The sequence below is a fragment of the Perognathus longimembris genome, chromosome 10 (assembly GCF_023159225.1).
Source record: "Perognathus longimembris pacificus isolate PPM17 chromosome 10, ASM2315922v1, whole genome shotgun sequence".
NCBI classification, from domain to species: domain Eukaryota; kingdom Metazoa; phylum Chordata; class Mammalia; order Rodentia; family Heteromyidae; genus Perognathus; species Perognathus longimembris.
In genome coordinates this window covers 19,580,439-19,606,921 of record NC_063170.1, presented here as the reverse complement: position 1 = coordinate 19,606,921, position 26,483 = coordinate 19,580,439, and the positions used below count along the sequence as shown (strand labels likewise).

At 41.4% G+C, this 26,483-nt stretch overlaps 1 protein-coding gene across 1 annotated transcript in view; it reads right to left on the bottom strand.

Annotated features, from left to right (window-relative positions):
* Nucleotides 1-26,483, bottom strand: part of Cnot1 (CCR4-NOT transcription complex subunit 1) — an 87,230-nt gene that overhangs the window by 50,332 nt on the left and 10,415 nt on the right. The window contains 12 exon segments of the mRNA XM_048355468.1: nucleotides 2,698-2,938; nucleotides 5,489-5,616; nucleotides 6,417-6,587; nucleotides 7,949-8,059; nucleotides 8,157-8,283; nucleotides 9,527-9,695; nucleotides 11,664-11,867; nucleotides 12,632-12,686; nucleotides 12,770-12,838; nucleotides 13,294-13,392; nucleotides 14,607-14,714; nucleotides 16,738-17,013. Of these exon segments, the coding sequence (XP_048211425.1) occupies nucleotides 2,698-2,938; nucleotides 5,489-5,616; nucleotides 6,417-6,587; nucleotides 7,949-8,059; nucleotides 8,157-8,283; nucleotides 9,527-9,695; nucleotides 11,664-11,867; nucleotides 12,632-12,686; nucleotides 12,770-12,838; nucleotides 13,294-13,392; nucleotides 14,607-14,714; nucleotides 16,738-16,839 (1,584 nt within the window). The 5' untranslated portion in view covers nucleotides 16,840-17,013.

Below are 26,483 nucleotides of genomic sequence, written 5' to 3'. Positions count from 1 at the left end.
GAGTCTTGTTTGTCATACTTTTCAGCCTGGGCTGACTTCAAGTCATGATCCATTTCTACCTCTTAAAGCAGCTAGAATTATAGGCATAAACCACTGGCACATATTTTCACATCTTCAAAGGAGATTTATCACTGGCACAGGTGACTTATACCCACAATACCAGCTACTCAGGAGACTTCAGACCTAGAGGACCAAAGTTCAAAGACAGCCTAGGAAGAAATTTCCTTACGACTATATCTCTAGTTACCCAGCAAATGCCCTACTTGAGGCATGGCACAAGTTGTACAGTGTCACCCATAAACAAGAAAGCCAAGGAGGAATATAAGGCCATGAATACAAGTAAATTCACATGTGTGCATGCACACACGCGCGCAAACACACACACACAATCAAGAAAGAACTCTTATCAAGTTAGCTTCTTAAAGCATTTGCATATCATATAAAAGCTTTTAAATTGTTTTACTTTTATACACCAAAATAAAGACTTGAGTAAAACAAGTAGTATTTTTCCTGGAAAGTTCTAGCATTTACCATTGTATAAATATAGACTTGCTTGGCATAGTGGTACACATCTGTAATCTTAAAAATAAATAAGAAGCAAGTTGTAAAAGTATATAAAATCCCAGCTATTCCAGAAGAGGAAAATAGTTTATGGTAAGCTTAAGCAAAAAATTTTCCAGACTCTATCTTTACCCTAGATAGGACAGAAGGATGAAGGCTGGAGGCTAGCTAAAGCAAACTTCACATGAGACCTAGTTTGAAAAACCAACTAAAGAGCAAAAGGACTGGGACATGGAAATATTAGCAGAACACTTGTCTAACACATGGGAAAGATGGGGTGGGGAGGGGAGGGGAACCGAGGGAAGGAAGGCAGACTGGCTACTAAGAAAAACCAATGGCAGAAGTAGAGATGTGGCTCAAGTGGTAGAGCATCAGCTTTGAGGGAAATAAAAAAGCCAAGCCATGGGGCTGGGAATATGGCCCAGTGGCAAGAGTACTTGCCTCGTATACATGAAGCCCTCAGTTCGATTCCTCAGCACCACATATATAGAAAATGGCCAGAAGTGGCGTTGTGGCTCAAGTGGCAGAGTCCTAGCCTTGAGGAAAAAGAAGCCAGGGACAGTGCTCAGGCCCTGAGTTCAAGGCCCAGGACTGGCCAAAAAACAAAAACAAAAAAGCCAAGCCAGAAAGCAAAGCCCTGAGTCAAACCCTAGTAATGGCACCAAAATTATAAAATAAGAAAAAAATCAATGAACAAAAGTTTATCTGTCAAATTCATCCTATACAACTAGAAAGCTAACAAAAATAGAAAACCAGTTCATTACAAACTAAATAATATGAAAATCTAGACAATTTAAAAATGGCAATTACATTTATGACCTCCTACTTTATTTTTTACTTAAGGGAAAGTGGAAATGCAATCACTCACTACCACAAATTATGCAGCTGACTTTCCCACATTTGGGGAAATTGCAGCAATTAGTACATCTGGAGTCAATGGACAAGCCTTGCCCTGGAAAAACTACGTGCATAACCATAGTATAATAAATAACCAATGTTCAAGCTCCTTATTACCAGCAAAAACACTTAAAAGTGTTTGGTTATATGTAGAACTTTTTAAATTTTTCAAAGAATTGTCTTTGTGCTCCCTAGGGATGCCTTTTATTTAACCCAGCACAATTGCTCTCATCTGTAATCCTAGCTACTTAGGAAGCTACAGTCTGGGTTCATGGTTCAAAGCCAACCTGGGAAGTTTCTGAGACTCTTTATCTCCAATGAACTACCAAGAAGCCAAAACTGAAGTTGTGGTAGAGTTCTAGCCAAACCCACAAAAAATAAGGGGAGGAGACTACAACACAGGACTTGAGGAGGCGCACGCACACATCAAGGACAGCATTCAGGCTCAGAGTTCAAGCCCCAGGACAGACAAACTGACCAATACATGTGTACACCCACACACAGAAAGTCTTAAAATAGCTCATGATTCTAATCCTAGCTACTCAGGAGGGTGAGATCTGAGGAACACATTTCAAAGTCAGTCTGGAAAGGTAAGTAAGTCCATGCCACTCTTATCTCCAACTAAGTACCAAAAAAGACAGAAGTAGAGCTGTGGTTCAAGTGGAAGAACACTACCCTTGGTCAAAAAGAGCTCAGGAGCCTGTGCTGAGGCCCTCAGAGAGAGTTAAAGCCCTAGGTGCCCTGAACAAAACAGCTCAAAGACAGTGCCTAGATCTTGAGTTCAAGCTTCACCTCTGGCACACATACACTAATAAATGAGTGAACAAAAGTTAAAAAAATTTTTTCTTTACTTCCTTTCTCTTTTGGTGTTAACAGCAACAGAGCTTACAATAACAAGTAAAACACACCTGTTATTGGTACTATAACCACCATAATCTCATTATTAAGAGATTGGCAGCCAAGCGGCTGTCAATTACAGGGTCATGCCTGTAATCCTAGCTGTTCTGGATGCTGAGACCTGAGGAGCTAAGTTTGAAGCCAGGAAAAATCCATGGGACTCTTATCTCACTCAAGCCCTGAATTCAAACCTCAGGACCAGCGTGCGTGCACACACATATGCACACACACACGTACACATACACACACAAAGATTGACAGAGTGTCTACAAAAATATGCTCAAGCCTCCAAGAATGTCAAATATTAGGTGAAGAAATCATGAGTAAATAGCTATGTCTTACCTGCCCATGCCATGCATAGTGCAAAATAATGGCAGAGTTAGGATGATTTCCAAGGAATATTGGCATCAGAGTAGAGATGAGTTCATGACGTAGAGTGTGCCAAGAAGTGTTGATTTGGAGTAAGGCCAATACCAGCATGTCTGGACAATGTTTGATAGGAAAGCCAAAGAGTTGTTTGACTTGTTCATACTGCCCAACTTCTGCAAGCCTAAGCAGAGATTCAATCAAATCCAAGCTCTTCCTAAAAAGAAGGAAGGAAAGATGCTCTCTCAATAAAAATACTAGGACATCACACTCAACTGAAGGTTTTGGATTCTGAATATCAAACCCATGGCTTCATACATGCTGGTACTTTCCCACTGAGATACACCACTAGTCAAAATAAGTGATTACTAACTAGTATATTAGCACAAACCACATTGCTGTTACCGAATTTAAGTATTTATATTGTAGGGTTTTTGTTTGTTTTGTTTTTTGCCAGTCCTGGGCCTTGGACTCAGGGCCTGAGCACTGTCCCTGGCTTCTCTTTGCTCAAGGCTAGCACTCTGCCACTTGAGCCACAGTGCCACCTCTGGCCGTTTTCTATATATGTGGTGCTGGGGAATCGAATGCAGGGCTTCATGTGTAAGAGTCAAGCACTCTTGCCACTAGGCCACATTCCCAGCCCCAAATTATTGGTATTTCTTAAGATAAATATTGTTTTTAAGATAACAATATGCTTTTGAGGCTCATTTAGTTTGGTGGTAGAGCACTTGATTTGTTGTATGTGTTGGAATCAAGCCTTGTTACTAGCACTGTGAGGGGTGGGGTCAAAATGCTGTTAAGGGGCTGGGAATGTGGCTTAGCGGTAGAGTGCTTGTCTTGCATACATGAAGCCCTGGGTTCGATTCCCCAGCACCACACATATAGAGAAAGCCAGAAGTGGCACTGTGGCTCAAGTGGCAGAGCGCTAGCCTTGAGTAAAAAAAAAAAAAGAAAATGCTGTTAGGTTTCCAAACTGATTTCCAAGGTAATTCAAATTAACAGGTAATAACTGATGGAGAGGATACAACCACTGAACATTTGTATAACCATGGCTCCACCTTACCAGAGAGATAAGGATTTTTATGACTGGGGTGAAAAAATGGAAATAAATCATAGTTTACAACTACTCAAAACTCTAAAATTAATTGCTAAGTGTTCTTGGCTCATGTCTTTAATCCTGCTTTAACCTGCTCTACTCTGTTCAATGATGGAGTAAGTATCCTGGGAAAGTATACAGTTGTCCCTCTCATTCATAAGGGACTGGTTTCAGGACCATGCTCTAAAGTCCCTTACACAAATAAAATGGTCTAATCTTGACACATCCCTACACAAATAATCATCATGGGTGGTGTAAATGCCATTTAAGTTGCTGTTACCCTGTATTGCTTTGGGAATAACTAGGAAAAAGCTTGCATATGTGTGGTACAGGTGCACTTTTCATTTGAATGTTTACTGTTTGCAGATAGTTTATAGATATGGAAACAATTTAGAGAGCTGGCTACAATCACAAGTAAAGAAGAAACATGGCTGGGAATGTGGCTTAGTGGTGGAGTTCTTGCCTAGCATGCACGAAGCCCTGGGTTCAATTCCTCAGTACCACATACACAGAAAAGGCCGGAAGTGACACTGTGGCTCAAGTGGTAGAGTGCTAGCCTTGAGCAAAAGAAGCTCAGGGACAGTGCCCAGGTCCTCAGTTCAAGCCCTAGGACTTGCAAAAAAAAAAAAAGAAAAAAGGGAAGAAACATCATGAGCCATGTACTAGTTAGTGGCTCACTCCTATAATCCTAGCTGCTCAGGAGTCTGAGTTCTGAGGTGTGTGATTCAAAGGCAGCCAGGGATGACAGTGGAAAGTCTGTGAAATGCATCTCCAATTAAGCACCAAAAACCCAGTAATGAAGCCGTGGCTGCAGTGGTAGAATGCACGGCTGCAGTGGTAGAATGCTAGCTTTAAGTGAAAAAGCTTAGGGACACAGTGCCTAGGCCCTAAGAGTTCAAGCCTCAGGACCAGTACACTCTGCCCTTCCCCCCAAAAAAGAAAGTAAAATGAAATATTGCTGGGCACAGGTGGCTCCCGCCAATAATCCTAGCTACCCAGGAGGCTGAGATCTGAAGATCCCGGTTCAAAGCCAAGGAAAGTCTATGAGACTCTAACCACCAGGAAACCAGAAGTAGCACTGTGGCTCAGGTGGTAGAGCCTTGAGCTGAAGACCTCAGGGACAGCACCAAGGCCAAGAGTTCAAATCCCAGGAATTATGAAATAGATGCCTTATCCCAGAGTCATGTATGATTACAATAAGGATGGAAGGAAGTGCTTTCACTATCCTTACCTCATATACCTGGATAAAGAGTTCTAGGTGAATATTCATCTAGATATTTGGCCAGAATCAGATTCCTCCAGAAATTTGGAACTAGAACCTAGACAATCTAGTTAATTTAGCTGAAAGTTATTTCATCTATTGGCCTTCTTGGGAAACTTAGAAAGGATGGAAAGCAAGAAAATATACAAGGAAAAAGCTGTCAACATTTAGTTGGAAGCACAAATCTCATTCTAATATCTGAGTTACAAATTTTTGATGTTAGAAAATATGTAATACCAGACACTACTACAAAAGATACAAAAGATGCGATATCCTTTATAAAAACTTAACAAGGATCACTAAAAATACTGTTTCTTAAGTCTACTATGTACACGTTCACTGTTAAATTTTCTACTTACAACAGCAGAGGTGATCCCTTAAAGAAAACCCAATCCACAGTATTTACTTACCATGTGGCAATTTCTCGATTGTCATCCTCTGGTGGTGCTTTCAGAATATCAGTAGCAACAGTGTGACAGGGATAGTCAGCGAAACAGAAGATCTCTGGGTTTATGAGGGAATGTTGAATAAAGGAGAGCTGAAACCAAAAACAAAGTTAAATAATTATGATGCCATAAAAACTTGAAACACTTTTATTAGGCAAATCTCAATTATTAAAAGATAATTTTCCTTTAAAATCAGTCATTTGTACTCCACTAGCTCACATTCTAGCTACTTGGGAGGCTAAAACCTGAAGATCATGGTTTGAAGCTTGCCCAAGCAATAAGTCCATGAGACTCTTATCTCCAATTAACCACCAAAGGCTAGAAGTGGAGCTGTGGCACAATAGCTCATGAATAGATAGTACTCAGGCCCTGAGTACAACCCCAGGACACATACAGAATAATCTGTACTTGGAAAGCCAAGCAATTCAGAAGGAAGAGATTATCTTACAATCATTAAGCTAGGTCTGTTAGTCCCATTCCTTTGAGGAATAAACTCTAAATACACACACTCAATAACATTTGACTTGCCTTAATTTGCCTTAATAAAAGTTTCAGTCAAGGGCTAGAAATGTGACTTAGCGGTAGAATGCTTGCCTAGCATGCACCACATAAACAGAAAAGGCTGGAAGTGGTGCTGTGACTCAAGAGGTAGAATACTGGGGCTGGGAATATGGCCTAGTGGTAAAGTGCTCGCCTCGTATACATGAAGCCCTGGGTTTGATTCCTCAGCACCACATATACAGAAAAATTCGGAAGTGGCAGTGTGGCTCAAGTGATAAAGTGCTAGCCTTGAGGAAAAAGAAGCCAGGGACAAGTGCCCAGGCCCTGAGTTCAAGCCCCAAGGACTGGCAAAAATAAATTTTCTTTTCCTCCCCTTCCACCATCTACTTACCTGGCCTTCTGCATGTTTCCAAGGTCTATATATGAAGTCTACAGGGAACACTTCCATACCCAAACCCCTCTGAATGCCATAAACCACATTATGAAGTCCTTTACTGTCACGAATCTGAAATCCAGGATGGTCTAGTTCGTAAGTTACTTCCTTGAAATTCAAACTCGGGTTCTAATAAAACAAAAGAATTTCAAAGTTTAACAAATGTATGCAAATGACACTTTTTTCAAAGGGCCAGTCTAAAAGTAAATTTCAAACAGACTTCGAACTTGGCTGGAGAGTAGCTATGTGGTAGAGCTATCTTACTATGCAAGAGACCCTAGTCCTAGCTCCAAACAGACAGACACAGACCATTTAGCCCTTTACTCACCTCTACCTTAATATTAAAAAGAGAAGAGACATCACCAAGGCTCTTTTTAAGGTTTCAAGACTAGAGTACTGTACACGTATAATCCCAGCACTTGGGAAGCTAAGGCAGGAGGACCATATAGGTCTGAGACCAGCCTTTACACTGAGCTACCATCCCAGAGCTCACACATGTAAATTTTTAATTTTTATTTTTTTCTGAGTACCTTGCTCAGGCTGGTCTGTCACTTTCTATGTAGCCAACGCTGGCTTAAGAAGTTACAATTGGGGGCTGGGAATATGGCCTAGTGGCAAGAGTGCTCGCCTCATACACATGAAGCCCTGGGTTCGATTCCCCAGCACCACATATATAGAAAAGGCCAGAAGTGGTGCTGTGGCTCAAGTTAGCAGAGTGCTAGCCTTGAGCAAAAAGAAGCCAGGGACAGTGCTCAGGCTCTGAGTCCAAGGCCCAGGACTGGCAAAAAAAAAAAAAAAAAAGAAGAAGAAGAATCTCATGGACTTTACTGCCGGGGCTGGTTTTGAAATGCAATTTCCAGATCTTGGCCTTCAAGAGTAGCTAGAATTACAGGTGTGAGTCACCAGCACCTGCCTTAATGTCACATTCTGTTTCTTCAACAAGAGTGAAGATTTAAAAGTCAATGTACTATCCTCTTCTAAAGTTTACCAATCCCTTTTGAAATCAGAAATTTTCATTGTATGTATTTGATCATTCAATAGAAGTGCTTCACTTACTGGGGACCATTACTTAGCTGTAGATATCTGAACATGGAAGCAGTCAAAATAAATGTGAACTTTTATTATCCCCTGGCACCATAGAACTTTTGTTGGGTAGAACGTTCTTTTATCCACCATACATTCATAACTCCCTTCTTTTCATCATTACTTTCTAAACAAATAAGCTCATCTCATCCCAAAAAATACCTCACATATCTCACAATTCACCTCAGCAGTACTAGTCAAAATTGTAAGCAACACCCCAGTAAGACTCTTGTATTTGATTCTATACTGTTTTACATATCTAACTAGCCTGATGCTTCATTGTTTTTAAGGCCAATAAGATGGGGAATTACAAAACACTGTTGCTCTTAGTTGGCTGGGCATATGACTTATAAAAGCTTTTGTTTTGGATACATACATGATTTAAAAATAGGATTGCATGAACTTACCAGTTCCTTAAGAACATCAATCAAGACTTCCACGTTCCATGTGTGCGCCTGTGCTCCATCACTTTTATCTTTTCCATCACTCCAGATTCCACTGCCAGGAGCAGAGATACTCTAAAAGTCAAACATAAAATAAATCCAACCATCTAATGTGTTGGCTCTGGCTGATATGACAATCATTAATTTTGTAAAATGGCTGAATTCAACAGACCTGTAACGGAATACCATCTGTTAATCCTGAATGAGTTCGAGCCATCATTCCCAAAACCCTGGCAACCTGGGCAGCTGTGACCTCCCGAACACCGAACTGCATGATTATATTCCGACATTCTTCAATACTGAAACAAAAATACTATTTTTCAAAAACACTACCACAGTCAAATACCAAGATAAAAAAGTTAACAAATAATAAAATATTTAATAATACCAAAATAATTTTAATATTAATATAAAAATTATCCACTTGAATTTTTTCCCCCAGTCCTAGGGCTTTGAGCTCAGGGCCTGGGCAATATCCCTGAGCCTGTTTGTGCTCAAGATTAGCACTCTACCACTTGGGCCAAAGGGTCACTCGTGGCTTTTTCTGAGTAGATTTATTGGTGATAAGAGTCTTACAGACTTTCTGCTTGGGCTGGCTTCAAACTGTGATCCTAAGATCTCAGCCTCCTGAGTAGCTAAGATTACAGGTGTCAGCCACCTGTGCCTGGCAAAATTACCCACTTGAATAGAAGGGGGGAAAAAAAAGTACAAAATACAAAGGAAGGCAGAAAAATGAAACCAATGACACATCCCCCCCAATGAAACAAAAGTATATTCAATTCTCACAGTGAATCAAGTTTCTTTTTACACAAGATTAGTTTGACTAAAATCTTGAAAATGCATACTTTTCCACTTTCTATCTAAAACTAACTTAAGTGAATGCTGCATGAGGGTCTCACGAATAAACTTTTTGATATGTAAGTGGGAAGGGACTTAGCTTTTAAAGCACTACAAATTACATTTAAACCCAAAGCAAAGCAAATTAATGCCTTTAATTATATACCCAGAGAAAATAAATTAATCCATTACATCAGACACAAGTGCAGCTACTAATGGTTTTCAGGGTCTTTTTCTTTTTACGTCTTCTTTTGATGACTAGCAGGTAACAAATATCTAACAGGCTGAGTCATACCATAACTACAACAGGTCAACTCACACTTTACCTCTCAGTGCCTTCATTGCTCTATTTGGAAGGTCATATAGTGAAGCAGAAAAGGAAAGACAGGAAAGTATAGTGAGGATATTGAGGGTAGGGTATAGGAAAGTAAAAACAGACACTAAGTATAAAATGATACTAAGTTCTAAACCTATCTTCTTCCCCAAAAGCTAAATTATGCCTATCTTAGTAACTAGGCTAAAGATTTAATTCCTAATTTGAGAAAGTGGTCAAGAAACACAGAAATTTAACCATCTCAGGATGTTTACAGCTGACACCAACACTAGTATGTGGAAAATTAAAATATAGAAACAAAAATTGTTTTAAAGAATTACATATTGTTTACCACAAGAATAATCGGAAGTTTAACATGTTTTATTACTAACCTTGCACAAAAACCGTAGCCTACTTCTTGCATGAAATCAGCCAAAGAGCTCTCCATCATGGTTTTAGCTACCCCTCCAGAATCAGGCAGGATCCTGTCCATTAGAATGTCCCGTTTTTCAGGATATAAAAGTGGTGCAAGCACCACAGGACAGCGTTCTTGGGGAAAATCTGAGGGAAGAAAAAGGACACAATTGCTATACAGATTAAAAACCACCAGGGGCTTAGGGTTTAACTCAGTGACTTCAGTGGAAGAGAACTTGCCTGCCACGGGAGAGCCTCAGCTTCACTGAGAACTTTAAAAACAAAAAACAAAACCCAAAAAAAACAACATAAGGGCTGGGAATGTGGCTTAGTGGTAGAGTGCTTGCCTAAGCATGCATGAAGTGCTGGGTTCAATTCCTCAGCACTACATACACAGAAAAGGCTAGAATTGGGCGCTGTGGCTCAAGTGGTAGAGTGCTAGCCTTGATCAAAAAGAAGCGATGGAGGGGCTGGGAATATGGCCTAGTGGGAAGAGTGCTTGCTTCCTATACATGAGGCCCTGGGTTCGATTCCTCAGCACCACATATATAGAAAAAGCCAGAGGTGGTGCTGGGGCTCAAGTGGCAGAGGGCCAGCCTTAAGCAAAAAGAAGCCAGGGACAGTGCTCAGGCCCTGGGTCCAAGCCCCAGGACTGGCCAAATAATTAAAAACTAAATTAATTAATATTAAAAAAAAGAAGCCAGGGATAATGCTCATGCCCTGAGTCCAAGCCCTATGACGGGCAAAAACAAAAACAAACAATCAAAAACCCCACAAAAGACAAAGTCTTCCAAAACCAACTCTTCCAACAATTAAAATTCAGAATAAAGTTTATCTAATTTCCCCAGTCAACTAGCCCACATTATGACTTTACTAGAATTTGAACTTTTCCCCCCTGGTCATGGGGCCTGAACTGGGCACTGTTCCACTTTGAGCCACACCTTCACTTCCAGTTTTCTGGTGATTATTAGAAGATGCAAATCACAGACTTTCCTGCCTGGGCTGGCTTTGAACTGCCTGAGAACTTAGCCTTCCGAGTATCTAGGATTACAGGTGTGAGCCACCCGACAGAACTTAAATTTTTATGTCACAAAAAAAAATTACCTGGGCTGGGGATATAGCCTAGTGGCAAGAGTGCCTGCCTCTGATACACAAGGCCCTAGGTTCGATTCCCCAGCACCACATATACAGAAAACGGCCAGAAGCGGCGCTGTGGCTCAAGTGGCGGAGTGCTAGCCTTGAGTGGGAAGAAGCCAGGGACAGTGCTCAGGCCCGGAGTCCAAGGCCCAGGACTGGCCAAAAAAAAAAAAAAAAATTACCTATGGGGGCTGGAAATGAGGCTTTGTAGTAGAGTGCTTGTCTAGCATGCATGAAGCACTGGGTTCAATTTCTCAGCACCACATAAACATAAAAAGCCAGAAGTGGCTCTGTGGCTCAAGTGGTAGAGTGCTAGCCTTGAGCAGAAAGAAGCCAGGGACAGTGCATATGCCCAGAGTTCAAGCCCTAGGACTAGCAAAAAGAAAAAAAAAAAAAAAAGAATAGATTTTGCTCCAAAATAATTTACCTTGTCATTACAATGCCCACATTAAGGAAGCAATGTAACATGTAACAAATGTGACCAACTTTCTAAACTAATAGCCTGGACCCTACAAAGTAGTCTCCCTAAGGGAGGAAAAAAAAAAAAAGACTATGGAAAATATTTCAAGTTTTATCTGGATTCTAATTCCATAGCAAAGATTACTGATCAAGTTAGGTTTGTCTTATATTTATCAGAGCTTTATCACTTTCATATTTTACTTTTAAAAATCTCTATAGAATTAAGAAAATAAACAAGTAGGGGCTAGGAATATGGCCTACTGGCAAGAGTACTTGCCTCGTAAACATGAAGCCCTAGGTTTGATTTCTCAGCACCACATATATAGAAAAGGCCAGAAGTGGTGCTGTGGCTCAAGTTAGCAGAGTGCTAGCCTTGAGGAAAAAGAAGCCAGGGACAGTGCTCAGGCCCTGAGTTCAAGCCCCAGGACTGGCAAAAAAAAAAAAAAAAGTAAATTTGTCTTTGCTAATACGCTAACATTCTGGTATCTGTGATATCAGATGTTAAAAAGAATTTCTTACCTCTGCGCAGAGTCTTAAGAAAAGCGTCTATCTGTTCCTGTCCAACTCCAAAGGCTCCCTTCTGCCCAAAAAGGAGATGGGAGAGGAGGAGGTGTAGGACCTCTATTGCTATGTCTTGGAAGCCACCTTCTTGATTTCCACTGACGTCTGCGTCTATGTAAGAACGCAGAAGATCTGGAAGCTTCTGTTTGATAAACTGGGCAGCTAGAAATCAAGTAAACCAAACTCAAGTTATTTACGGACTACTTACATACAAATATACATACTCTTACTATATACAGAGGTCATGCCTTTTCCTTCACAAGTCACAAGTGAGCTAATACATTTATAGGTATACTTCAAAGGTACAAAAAGACTGAGCCAAATATAGTCCCACATGCCTATTCTGTCAGTGTTCAGAAGTTAGGAGGTTGCTGAATTTGAGGCCAACAAGGGCTATATAGCAAGCACCTATCACCGACTACCTACCCCTGAAAACAAAAAAAATGGGGAGAGGAGCAGAGACTGCCAGCAGCTGCTTGAAGGGGTGTTTTACAGGGTGAAAAGATTAAGATCAGTTATATAACAATGTAAATATGGGCAACACTACAAAAATATATGGTTACAGTGTGGCTGGCTTGGGAGAGTGCAAAACTTTAAATCTTTCTCTAAACACCTCCTCCCCTCCCCCGAAAAAGGAAACACAGAAATATCAGACTACATTTTGTGTTGTGGTATTAAAAGAAAAAAAATAGGGGGCTGGGAATGTGGCATAGTGATAAGAGTGCTTGCCTAGCATGCAAGAAGCCCTGGATTCAATTCCTTAGTACCACATATACAGAAAAGGCCAGAAGTGGTGCTGTGGCTCAAGTAGTAGAGTGCTAGTCTTGAGCACAGAGAGGCTCAGGGACAATGCCCAGTTCAAGCTCCAGGACTGGCCAAAAAAAAAATCTTAGGATTAATCTTATTCTTGGGGAAAAATTACTTACCAAAACCTCGGAGATCTGAGCTGGAAGAATTCAAGAGGGCAAGGCCAAAAATTACCTGAAATAAGAAGTATTTCATTAACCCAAGTCAGGTGATTATTAATAGCTCTAAACCTACAACTCTTTTCTTAAACCACTTACCTCTTGTACTTTGCTTAATTTGAGAACTTTACTCAGCTGGGCAAACAAGTGAGGTGCAGGCTTTAAACTCTAAAACAAACCAAATTATATTTTAAAACAATGGTTTAAGAAGTTTTTAAGATCACTATACCCAATCATGACAGTATATGTTAAGCAACATAATCATGTAGTGCTACTAGAAGCAATATGACATATCCTAAACTACTAACAAACTTAAGCTTTCACATGATCTGTTATGAGTCTACTATTATCAAATTAACTGCCTTCATTTGTTAGAATGCTACAAAAAGATTCCAAAGTAACTATTGAAAATTTTCAAACTAAGACATTACTTTCATTAAGAGAGGGAGATGATTTTCTAGACAAATTACTGGCAAACACCTTTAACTCAGCACTTGGGAGTCTGAAGCAGGAGAAAGAGTTTGAAGCCTACTTGACCAAATTAACAAGACTCTGTCTCAAAAACTAAAGAGTAACATCACATTCTTAGGACTAGTTAGATTTAAAAAAAAAATAGTACCAACCTTCTGGTAGTGCAATGGATTATCAATGGCATATGACAATGTCGAGATAAAATTTGGCTTTGTAATCAGCGACGCACACTCCTGAATCAGAAACTGTGTCTTTAAAAATAAAAAATGAATTGCTATTAGCACTATTACCTCACACAAATAAAGCAGAGTTTATCAGAACATTAAAGAACAATTTCATACTGCATACTATTTATCAAAATCAGTTCTTTGAAAATAAATTGAACAGTCTTGGAGAAATCCTAATCTGGAAAAGCTAACTTGCTGGGTGCTGAGAATGTGGCTTAGTGCTAGAGTACTTGCCTAGCAAGTATGAAGCCCTGGGTTGGATTCCTCAGTGCCATGTAAACAGAAAATAAAGCCAGAAGTGGAGGTGTGGCTCAAGTGGTAGAGCAAAAGCCTTGAGTAAAAGAAGCTCAGGGACAGTGCCCAGGCCCTGAGTTCAACCCCCACAACTGGCCAAAAGAAAAAGAAAAAAAATTGTGAACAGCGGGTGACAGTAATTTAAGGAAACAGGAGACCTAGTTTTAGACCAATTACAGTCTATTCATTCTTACAGAAATTTTTTTTAAGGATGAAAGTATTTTTTTTCATTTTAAGTAGTCATACAGATGGACTTCAGTTGAACAAATCATTTTATAAGTACAATACCTTTGGGGAGGGGGGTTGGTGACTTGAACTCAGTCCTGTTGCTCTTTCACTCAATGCTAGTACTCTTACACTTGACCACTACTCCACTTCTGGCTTTTTCCAAAGTTAGAGATAAAAATCGTATGGGCTACCTCACAGTGGCTCAGGCCTATAATCCTAGCTAGTTAGGAGACTGAGACCTGAGGATTTCGAACCAGCCCTTGAGACTTCAACCACCAGAAAATGGGAAGTGATGCTGTGGCTCAAGTGGTAGAGCATTAGGGACAGAGTCCAAGCCCAGAATTCAAACCCCATTACCAACACACAAGAAGGGAGGGGGGGAGGGGAGGGGAGGGGAGGGGAGGGGAGGGCAGGGAGGGGAGGGGGAAGGGGGAGGGGAGGGGAGGGGGTAGGGGGAGGGGAGGGGAGGGGGAAGGGGAGGGGATAGAGAAGGGGAAGGGGGAGGGGAGGAGAGGGGAGGGGGAAGGGGAAGAGGAAGGGGAGGGGAGGGGAGAGGGAGGGGAAGGGGAGGGGAAGGGGAAGGGAGCAGAAATGTCTTCAGTATCACTTATCTAACCAGAGCCTGGATGCTATTTTCTAACATACATTATGCACAAAACTGCATTGATTGAATAATTAAGAACTAAGTGGACATAAACCTTGTAAGCCCCAAATACCTGATGGAAATCTTTGCCACTGCTTTTACCATCGCCACTGAAATCAACATGTGAAAATAGGCAGCGTAATAAATGCCTGTCTGCCTCAGGACCGTGCCGATTCACAATCTGCAAAGGACAAAAATATAAGATTAAAGGAAGAGTTAATATACACAACATTATATATATATGTACATACCTAGTCTATACCTATATGTATACATGTAAATACATGTACAGTACATGCATGTGTATACATATAGGTGAGGAAGGGTGTCTGGTGTATAGTTCGATAGTTTTATCCTTAAATTCCTAGGTATGAATATCTATTTAAGTATAAGGAAGAGTTACAAACACTAAATTTAAAGTGCTACTTACTTTTCATAAAGATTAAATTAAATACTGTGCAAGTTGAACTTATGGTAAAGAACACTAGCTTTTTAAACTGCAAGTCAAAAAATTTCAACAGATCTTCCTCCAAGCATATAAAAACTAACACATGAAAAGAAAAACACGTGGAAAGGTATTCACTGTTACTACTTGTAAAACTAAAACAACTTTACACATACAAGGATGGCTAAAAACAAAAAGGAATGATGACTAGTAAGGATGAAGTGATGGGGCTGGGAATATGGCCTAGTGGCCATATACATGAAGCCCTAGGTTTGATTCCACAGCACCACATATATAGAAAATGGCCAGAAGTGGCGCTGTGGCTCAAGTGGCAGAGTGCTAGCTTTGAGCAAGAAGCCAGGGATAGTGCTCAGGCCCTGAGTCCAAGACCCAGGACTGGCAAAAAAAAAAAAAAAAAAGGATGTGCTTCTCCTGGAAAAGAAAAAATGCAGTGCTTTGCACAAGTCAGGCAGATCTTCAAAACATTAAAGACCAAAAAGGGGGGTGGGGGGAGGTTAAAAGTAAGTTGAGTATGTAGCTTAATTGTTGAGTACTATTTCACTAGGACCACAGTTCAAAGTCATCCCATGAGACTCCTCCAATTAACCAACAGAAAATCAGAAGTGGCACTGTGACTGAAAGTGGCTGAGTGCTAGTCTTGAGCAAAAAGAGCTCAGGGATAGCATCCAGGCAGAGTTCAAGCCCCACAATCAATTAAAAAAGAAAACAAATGGAATGGAATATTAACACAAATGGACAAATGCTAAAAAGATTATTAAAGTAAAAGGAGACGAACACAAAAGGCCACATATAACATTCATTCTTATGAAATGTCTAGGACTAACAAATCCACAAAAGCCAAAAATACAGTAGGGGTCAAGAACAGAAAAGGCAAGAGAATGGCTGTTAACAAATCCAGAGTTTCTGTTTGAGTGATAAAATAGTCCAGTGATATTTACATACAACTTTAAATCAAACACTGACTGGACGAATCTTTTAAAGGGTGAGTTTTATGGCTTATGAATTAACTCAACTTTTCTTGAAATGAGAAAGAAAAAAGTAGAACTGGTCCAAAACCAGATCATATATTTCATTTTCAAGACAGAAATGAAAAGATATGAATATCCTCAATAGTTGGGATAAGATCTACTTAAAATTACATCGAACAAGCCAGGTGCCAGTGGATCATGCCTGTATCCTGGCTTCTCAGAAGTCTCAGATCTAAGAATAGTAGTTCAAAACCAGCCCAGGCAGGAAAGTCTGTGAGACTTTCCCGTTACACTGTGGTTCAAAGCAGTAGAGTGCTAACCTTAAGCAGCACCTGGGCCCTGAGTTCAAGCCCTATGCCCAAATAAATGGATGAATGAATGAATAAATACACAAGCAGGGTGTCGGTGGCTCACACCTGTAATCCTAGCTACTCAGGGGAGAGATCTGAGGATCACGCTTCGAGGCCAGCCCAGGCAGGAAAGTCTGTAAAGTCTCCAATTAAATCACAGAAAAAGCTTGAAGCGGCTCTAGTGGTAGAGTGCTAGCCATGAGTAAAAGGTGCTCAGGGACAGCGCCGGGGGCCAGTTAAGAGCCTCAGGACTAGCAAAAAAAAAAAAAAAAAAAAAAAATTAACAATTACACTGAACAGAAACACAAAGAGATGAAGGTTGGTCACATGTCATGCTACATACCGATATACACTTCTAATCATCTGTCCCCTGAATATTCATCCCTTCAATGTTACTTCTTTCCTGATTACATTACTTACATGCTGTATTTCCTGCTGGCTGGCTCGGTAGTTTTTCTTGGTTAAATTGTCCACCAGGTAGCTGATTTGAGACAAGGCCAGCGAAAGCGAGTCAAGATTCATTGCTGGTTGGGGCGGAAGCAGGCGGCCGAGCCCGGCGCAAAATCACCATTATTCCCCTTTAGTCACCTCAGAGGCAGGTTAATGCTTTCTTTGTAATTGTGCTATATCTGGTATCTGTATAATTTCTTCAATTCTTCTTTACCAGGTGTCTTACTCTGTCCTGAAACATGGCACCTGTTTACAAAATAAAATATAAAATGAATATAAAATCAGAGTTTTAAATTAGAAGAAAAGGTTAAATAACTTTCATCTCTTTGTCACAGTGCCTAAAATGTTACAACGGACTTTGAGATTTCTACTTACCAATTCAAAGAGAGTTTCTACTATCGTGGTCAAAAGCACCAAGACTATACAATTAAAATTAAGAGTTTAGGTAGAATCTCATATTTTCAGTTCTCCTTTACAACCTATTTATACAAAACTCAAGGGGCCAGGAATGACTCACATTTGTAATCCCAGATACTCAGGATGTGAAGATTGAGAGGAATGTGGCCACAGGCTAATCCCAAGGAAAACTTAACAATTAATTCTCAGCAAGGGTATGGTCACTCATGCATGTAATTTCAGCTATAGAGAAGAGGAAGATAGGAGGATCTCTTCCAAGGAAAAAGGAAGATCTTGGGGCTGAGAATGTGGCTTAGATGTAGAGTACCTGCCTAGCATTCATTTAGTCCTGGGTTTGATTCCTTAGCACCACATAAACAGAAAAGGCCAGAAGTGACCCCTGTGGCTCAAGTGGTAGAGTGCTAGCCTTGAACAAAAGGAGCTCAGGAACAGTGCGCAGGCCCAGAGTTCAAGCCCCATGACCCATAAAAATAAAATTTTTTTTTAAATCTTGGAATTCTCCTACTCCTCACAACCAATTTCCCAATTTAGTAACAATGTAGAATGCAAATGAAAGAGCACTCACAACCAGGAATGGTGGTACTGGCAAAAAAAAAAAAAAAACCCAAACCACAAAAAACCTACACCAACAATTCTCAAAGTTTAATCTCTAACTTATGTCCAACTCAAACCTCTCATGGTGTCTAGGTTTCTTCTGTATTTAATTTCCAACCTGACATCTCAAACACTTATGTTGGAAAGTGATCACCTTGCCTAGAGTGGTGGCTCAAACCTCTGATCCCAGCTACTCTAGCGGGGAGATTAGAAGAATCACAGTTCAAGGCCATCCAAGACAAAAAGTTAGTGAGTCACACATCCCAATCAAGTAGCTGGGCATGGTGGTACATGCCTGTGATCTCAGTTGAGAAAGCCTGTAAGGAAGGACTATTGATTAAGGCCAGCCTGTGTCAAAGTATGAGATTTTGTTGGGGGCTGGTGGCTCATGCTTGTAATCTGTAATCCTAACTCAGGAGGCAGAAATCTGAGGAGCACTGTTTGAAGCCAGCCCAGATATGAAAGTACATGAGACCCTTTAATCTAGCCTTGAGCCAAAGAAACTCAAGGACAGGGTCCAGGCCCTCACTACAACCGCCACCCCCCCCCCCCCCGCCGCCTCCACCAGAAGAAAGAGAGGAGAGAGGGAGAGACCTTAAGCAGAAAAATAAGCAAAATCAAAAGTTGGGGGTATGGTTCAAATGTAGAGAGCACTGGCCTGCTAAGTATAAGGCCAAGAGTGTACACATTAGTATTGTGAAGAAAAATAAGGTTCCTGACTTCCCACACAATATTTGTTTACATACATACAAAACATTCCCCTATCTCAGCTGATAGTAATTTCATGCTTAAGGTTACTCATGCAAAATTCTTGGAATTCATGGGCTTTAAAGCCCTATCTGAAACATAAGGGTCCTACCTATAAAGGAACTATATAGGGATGAAAGTTAAAGATATAACAGCTTTCCACAATTAGAATTTCAGAATCATGAGCCAGGCACCAATGGCTCACACCTGTTAATTCTAGTTGTTCAAGAAGTGGAGATCTGATGACTGAGGTTCACAGTCAGCCTGGGCAGGAAAGTCTGTGAGACTTTTATCTCCAATTAACCACTAGAAAACCAGAAATGGAGCTGTGGCTCAGGTGCTACAGAGTTAGCCTTGAGCTGAAGAGCTCAGGCACAGCGCCCAGGCCTACAGTTCAAGTCCCATGGCCCACAAAAATTTTAAAAAATATTTTTTTTTAATCTTGGAATTCTCCTACTCCCCACAACCAATTTCTCAATTTAATAACAATGTGGAATGCAAATGAAAGGGCACTCACAACCAGGAATGGTGGTACATGCCTATAATCCCAGTATCTAGGAAACGGACACTCAAGTATTATTAGGTCACCCTGGGCTACCTCTCAACACACATGGCACACCTACTGGCAAATTTGGTCAATAGTCAAGTGTATAGAGTTTTATTTATTTACTTATTTTATTTATTTATTTATTTATTTTGGCCAGTCCTGGGGTATAATCTGAGGAAGCACTGTCCCTGGCTTCTTTGTGCTCAAGGTTAGCACTCTGCCAACTTGAGCCACAGCGCCACTTCTGGTTTTTTCTATATATGTGGTGCTGAGGAATCAAACCTAGGGCTTCATGCATAGGAGGCAAGCACTCTTGCCACTAGGCCATATTCCCAGCCCTTTTTTTTTTTTTTAAATGAGAACCAGCAATTAGGACAGATTCTATGTTGTTTTTTTTCCTGGTGAATCTTAGGGCTTGAACTCAGATAGGGCCTGGGCACTGTCTCTGAGCTCTTTCCCTCAAAGCTAGCTAGCACTCTACCACTTTGAGCCAGAGCTCCACTTTTGGTTTTCTGGTACTCAATTGGAGATAAGATTAATTGGATAAGAGTCTCAGACTGGATGGCTTTTAACTGAAATTCTCAGATCTCAGCCTCCTTAGTAGCTAGGATTATCGGAGTGAGCCACCAGGGCCTGGTTATACTCTCTTCTTAATATTTTGAGCTGTCACTCATTCTGCTGTTGAAATGACAGCTTGTACATTTTTAAAAATTTCATTATACAGGGGCTGAGAATATGGCCTAGTGGCAACAGTGCTTGCCTCGTATACCTGAAGCCCTGGGTTCGATTCCCCAGCACCACATATTGAGAAAACGGCCAGAAGTGGCACTGTTGCTCAAGTGGCAGAGTGCTAGCCTTGAGCAAAAGAAGCCAGGGACAGTGCTCAGGCCCTGAGTCCAAGCCCAGGACTGGCAAAAAAAAAATTTTTTTAATTCATTATACAAGCCCAGAGGACTGTGTTTCATGCCTATAATCCTATTCAAGAGGCTGAAATCTGAGGATGTGGTTCAAAGCCAGCCTAGGCAGGAAATTTCTTGAGACTTACCTCCAATTAATCACAGAAAAGGCTGGAATTGGTGCTGTGTCTCAAGTGCTAACAGTGCTAACCTTGAGCAAAAAGAGCTCAGGGATAGGGCCCAGAGTTCAAGCCCCAGGCCCAGCAAAAAAAAAAAAAAAAAAAAAAAAGGTACATATATATTAACATCAAACTGTCCTCCTTCTACCAACAGTTATTTCCTCCATCACTTCAGATTGCTTGTATGGGTATAATGAACACACACAAGGCAGGAAGAGATGTGTGTATTGAGACAGAATCTTCCTCTGTAGCCTAGGATAACCTAATATTTTCATCCTCAATTTCCCAAATACTTGCCAAATACTGAGATTATAGGCATGCACCACCATTTTTGGCTATGAATGAATGCCCTTTCATTTGCATTCTATGATGTTGCGAAATTGAGTAGATGGTTCAGAGAGGAGGAAGATTCCCAAGATTTAGGCAAGATCTTCAAATGATTTTTGTTTTGAAGTGGAGCTGTGGCTTGAAGTGGTAGAGCACTAGCCTTGAGCTGAGGAGCTAAAGAGGCAGCGCCCATGGCCAGAGTTCAAGCTCCATGAGTAGAGGAAAAAAACAAACAAAAAAACAAAAAAACACCTCTTTGGGCTGGGAATGTGATAGAGTGATAGAGTAGTGCTTCATTAGTACCACATAAGCAGAAAAGGCTAGAAGTGGAGCTGTGGCAAAAGGTAGAGTGCTAGCCTTGAGCAAAAAGATGCCAGGGACAGTGCTCAGGCCCTGAGTCCAAACCCCAGGACTTGGGGGGGGGGGGGGGTGAACAAAACTTAAGGCTGTGGCAAGAGCACTATGGTAGCTCATGCTTGTAATCCTGACTACCTGAGAGGCAGAGTGGTTCGAAGCTAACCAACCCAGGCAGAAAAGTCCATGAGGGCTTATCATAAAATTTTTTTTAAAAGGGGCTGGGGATATGGCCTAGTGGCAAGAGAGCTTGCCTCGTATACATGAGGCCCTGGGTTCGATTCCCCAGCGCCACATATACAGAAAACGGCCAGAAGTGGCGCTGTGGCTCAAGTGGCAGAGTGCTAGCCTTGAGCAAAAGGAAGCCAGGGACAGTGCTCAGGCCCTGAGTCCAAGGCCCAGGACTGGCAAAAAAAAAAAAATTAAAATTAACAGGCAAAAAAAAATAGGACTAGAGTGGAAGACTGTCAGCTTAGCATGCATAAGGTCTTGAGTTCAAACCTAAGCACTGTACAAAAAAAAAAACAAAAAACAATTTAAGCAAGCCTAAAATACTAGCAAATCAGGAGGCTGAGGGCGAAACATCTTGAGTCTAGGCCAGTCTGGAATAAGTAAGGAGATTCTATCTCAAAAAGAAAAGCAAACAAAATAAAGCAACACAAAACAAGAAAGGGTTTTAACAGAGACTGAGCAGTGTAGCTTATTGGTAAAGTGCTTGCCTAACAGATATCAGATCTCTAACACTGCCAAAGGGGGTGGGAGTGGGGGGGGGGCAACTTACAATCAGTAGTCAAAAATATGCCAAAAAGGCAGCACCATTTAGAAATGTTTAATGGCTAAAGTGTGGGAATAACATTATTTTACTATTGCCAACCTGTGTACTATGAATTCCTAATTTATCACAAGCACACCATTCAAAACATGCCTGTGATCAAGCATTAGTATTTGCAGCCAAGTTTCTTTCTATGCATTCTCCAAAGTTCATGAATACACATACAAAAGCGATTCCAAACAGCTAAACAATCTTACATTGTGTAATTTGTGTACATTAATCTTACGATAAGGTGTTATTCAACCTGTAATTTTCATGAAACACTCTAACAGTCCTTTCTATAGTCACATTGTAAAAAAAAAAAAAAAAGATAACTTGGTGATAACCATAAGAATCTCTGGGGGCTGGAGATATAGCCTAGTGGCAAGAGTGCCTGCCTCGGATACACGAGGCCCTAGGTTCGATTCCCCAGCACCACATATACAGAAAACGGCCAGAAGTGGCGCTGTGGCTCAAGTGGCAGAGTGCTAGCCTTGAGCGGGAAGAAGCCAGGGACAGTGCTCAGGCCCTGAGTCCAAGGCCCAGGACTGGCCAAAAAAAAAAAAAAAAAAAAAGAATCTCTGAATCCAGGGGCTGGGAATATGGCCTAGTGGCAAGAGTGCTTGCCCCCTACACATGAAGCTCTTGGTTCGATTCCCCAGGACCACATATATGGAAAACGGCCAGAAGGGGCGCTGTGGCTCAGGTGGCAGAGTGCTAGCCTTGAGCGGGAAGAAGCCAGGGATAGTGCTCAGGCCCTGAGTCCAGGACTGCCCCCCCCCCCAAAAAAAAAAAGAATCTCTGAATCCAGCCCAGCGCCTGTGGCTCACACCTGTAATCCTGGCTACTCAGGAGGCTGATATCTGAGGACCAGTTAGAAGCCAGCCCCAGCAGAGAAATCAGTGAGACTTCTGTCTCCCAATTAACCACCAGAAAACCAAGTGGAGCTGTCGGCTCAAAATGGTAGAGTGCTAGCCTTGAGCAAAAATCTTGAGGACAATACCTAAGCACTTTGCTCAAGCCCAACAACCAAAGGGGGGAAAAATGTTTTAAAGGTGAGACACTACGTACTCTTAACAGATAAGTTCTGACTAATAAATGCAGATAGATGAGACTCCTGTCCTGCATAAGACTGATTCAGGTAAGAATCACCAGGCTTTGGGTGAATGTATCTGAAAGATTCCATCTCCAATTGACCAGAAAATGCCAGATTGGAGGTAAGGGAAGTACTCAAGTGCCAGCGATGAGCAAGGAAGCCAAGTGAAAGTGAGAGACACTGACTCAAAGCCCCAACATCAGTACACATACACAAAAAAAAAATTGCGGATAGGTTATTTTGACAGTACACTGGTGAAAACACATATCAGAGGCTCTGGGTTCAATCCCCAGAACCAATTTAAAACACAGGCAGCACTAGTGGCTCATGTCTATAATCCTAACTACTCAGGAGATTAAGACCTAAAGGGTCTCAATTCAAAGCCAGACAAGGCAGAAGAGTCCACGACACCATTTCTAAAATAACCAGCAATAAGCAGGACTAGAGACATGGCTCAAGTGGTATAGTGCCAGCCAGCCATGAGCAAGAAAGCCAAGCCAGAGGATAAAGCCTTGAGTTGAACACACACACACACACACACACAGAGAGAGAGAGAGAGAGAGAGAGAGAGAGAGAGAGAGAGAGAGAGAGAGAGAGAAAACGGTTCTGCCCAAATGCCAACAATGCCTTTGTTGAAATAATGGCTTTTTATATCTACCTTCTGCAGGGTGGACTCTACAAGCTAAACCTTAGATTGGCTTTCCACAAATGCATATAAGCTACTTATTAATACAACTCAAATCTACCAGTCAGGGACTACAGAAGCAGCTCAGGGGGTAGAAGGCATGCTTAACATGAATCCTAGGGGATCCTCAGGACCAAAACAATATAAATAAAATCCACTAGATAGGCCAGATGCTGATGGCTCATGTCTGCAATCCCAGCTAGTCCTGAGGCTGAGATCTGAGGATCATCATTTGAAGCCAGCTCAGGCAGGAAAAGTCCATGAGATTCTCCAATTGGCAACCAAAAAGCCAGAAGTGGAGCCTGTGGCTCAAGTGGTACAGCACTAGCCCAGAGTGGAAAAATAAAGGCTCATGGACAGCCCCAGGCCCTGAGTTCAAGCCCCAGGACTGACACAAAAAAGAAAAAAATCCACCAGATAATCAGAAATGGCATATGGCTTATATAAAGTGGCTACTACAACTTAACAAAAGTTTATGTATTAACTATTACCTGTATTAATTCAGACAAATACATGCAGGGTACTTAGTATGTAACAGATAACCTGAGATAGTTTTTGCTTTGTTTTTTTGCCAGTCCTGGGGCTTGAACTCAGGGCCTGAGCACTGTCCCTGGCTTATTTTTGCTCAAGGCTAGCATTCTACCACTTGAGCCATGGCACCACTTTTGGCCTTTTCTACATATGTGGTGCTGAGGAATTGAACTCAGGGCTTCATGTATATGAGACGAGCACTTTACCACTAGGCCATATTCCCAGCCCTCTGAGATAGTTTTTGAAAAGGCATATTTGTTTCAATGTCACTGGAAAAAAAAAAATTAAAGCCAGGTGTGGCACGTGGCTACAGTCCAAGCTGCTTAAAAGACTGAGGCAGGGCTGGGCTAGCCTTAAGCAAAAAGGAAGCCAGGGACAGTGCTCAGGCGGAGTCCAAGCCCCAGGACTGCCCCCCCCCCCAAAAAAAAGTCTGAGGCAGCATGATCACTTGAACAAAGGAGTTCAGAGCCAGGAGGGGCAACACAGCAAGACCGTGAAAAATAAGAAAGGGCTGGGAATAGTGCCTTGGCATGTAATCCCAGCTATTCAGGAGGAATAGGACTGATAAAGTTAATGAGATCATGAACTCAAAACATTAACAAACAGAAAAACCAATGGTCTAGGGGGCATCGCTCAAATGGTAGAACACTTGCCTGGGTTAGAGGACAGAGAGATGAACATGAAAGAAGGAAATGTTTCAGCCAGGCACTGGTGGCTCACTCCTATAATCCTAGCTTCTCAGGAGATTGAGATCTGAGGATTACGGCTGAAGCCAGCCCAGGTGGTGAGACTCTGATCTCCAGTAAACCACTCAGAAAATGCCAGAAGTGGTGCAAGTGGTACTGTGGCTCAGTAGCAGAGTGCTAGTCTTGAACAAAAAGAAGCCAAGGACAGTACCCAGGCCCTGAGTTCAAACCCCAAGACTGGTTTAAAAAGGAGATAGATACTAACAAACAGGTAAAAAGATTAACTAAAGGGAGGTTTATGTTTGTATGTGGTGTGGTCAGAGTGACTTACTGAAAAAGTAGTATTTGAACAGAATCAGGAAGTGGGGGAAATAGCCATGTACATCTATCTGGGGGATGTTCTAGGCAGAGGAAGAAGTATGACATGTTTAAGGAAATGGAGGCCATTCTAGGTGAGGCTAACTTACAGAGAGATAATGATTTTTTTGTTTTTTTTTTTAAAGATTTAAGTTTAGAGGAGAAGAAAAATGGAAAATACCAGGAGGGACAAGACAGGGCTAGATCCTAAAGGTGATGAAATTTTCTACTTGTTTTCATTTTTACTGAGAGAAATAGTAGTAAATGGTCTGAGCAGAATGGCTTAACTTGTTTTTTTTTTTTTTTTTTTTTTGGCCAGTCCTGGGGCTTGGACTCAGGGCCTGAGCACTGTCCCTGAGCTTCTTTTGCTCGAGGCTAGTGCTCTACCACTTGAGCCACAGTACAACTTCCAGTTTTCTGTGGTACTGAAGAACAGAACTCAGGGCTTCATGCATGCTAGGCAAACACTCTACCACTAATCTACATTCCCAGCCCATAAAATAAAATTTCTGATGGGCACCAGTGATTCATACCTGTAATCATACCTACTCAGGAGACTGAGATCTGAGGATCACGGTAAAAAGCCAACCTGACAGATAACTCTGAGACTCCTATCTTCAATTAACCACCAAAAATACTGGAAATGGAACTGTGGCTCACATGGTAGAGTACTAGCTTTGAGCTCGAAAGGAGCTCAGGGACAGCATCCAAGCCCAGAGTCCATGCTCCAAGACCGACAAAAAGAAATTTATCTAGAACATAATAGAGAATGCCTCACCTCTCTACTACTCTTCAACTTAAAAACAAAGTCAAGGGTGAAAAATAAAAACCATCCAAAAAATATATATTACTAGGAAAAAAACAAAAACGCTTTTTTGGAGCTGAAGGAATGACTCAGTTGTAGAATACTTGTCTAACAAGCCCAAGGAACAAAGTTCAAATCACAGTAGCAACATAAAAATGCTCTTTTAGAACCCAGTTGACAAGGAAGTAGTGAACATTCAAAGAGCATAAACAAGATGGGTATGGTGGCATATGGGAGAGCCTACAGTATCATCATTAGGTAGGCTGTTATAGAAAATCAGTGAGAGTCTGTCTCAATAAAAGAACACAAACCAGGGCTGGAAATGTGGCTTATTGGTAGACTGTGTGCCTAGTGTGCATGAGGCCCTAGGTTCATTTCCTAGGTACATAAACAAAAATACACAAATTAAAAAAAAATCGGCCTTGTGGTTCATGTTTATAGTCCTAGCTACTCTGGAGGCTGAGATCTGGAGACTGGAAATTTTAGGCCTGCCCTTGGCAGAAAAGTTCACTAGACAATGTCTCCAAAGATAATCAGCAAAATGCAGGGCTGAAGGTGTTGCTCAAGTGGTAAAGTCACAACACATAACCTATCAAATGGTGAGGCTCAGAGTTCAAGCCCTACACTACCAAACTAAACAAAAAGACAATAGCTAACAGTTACAAATAAATCAAATGGATGAAA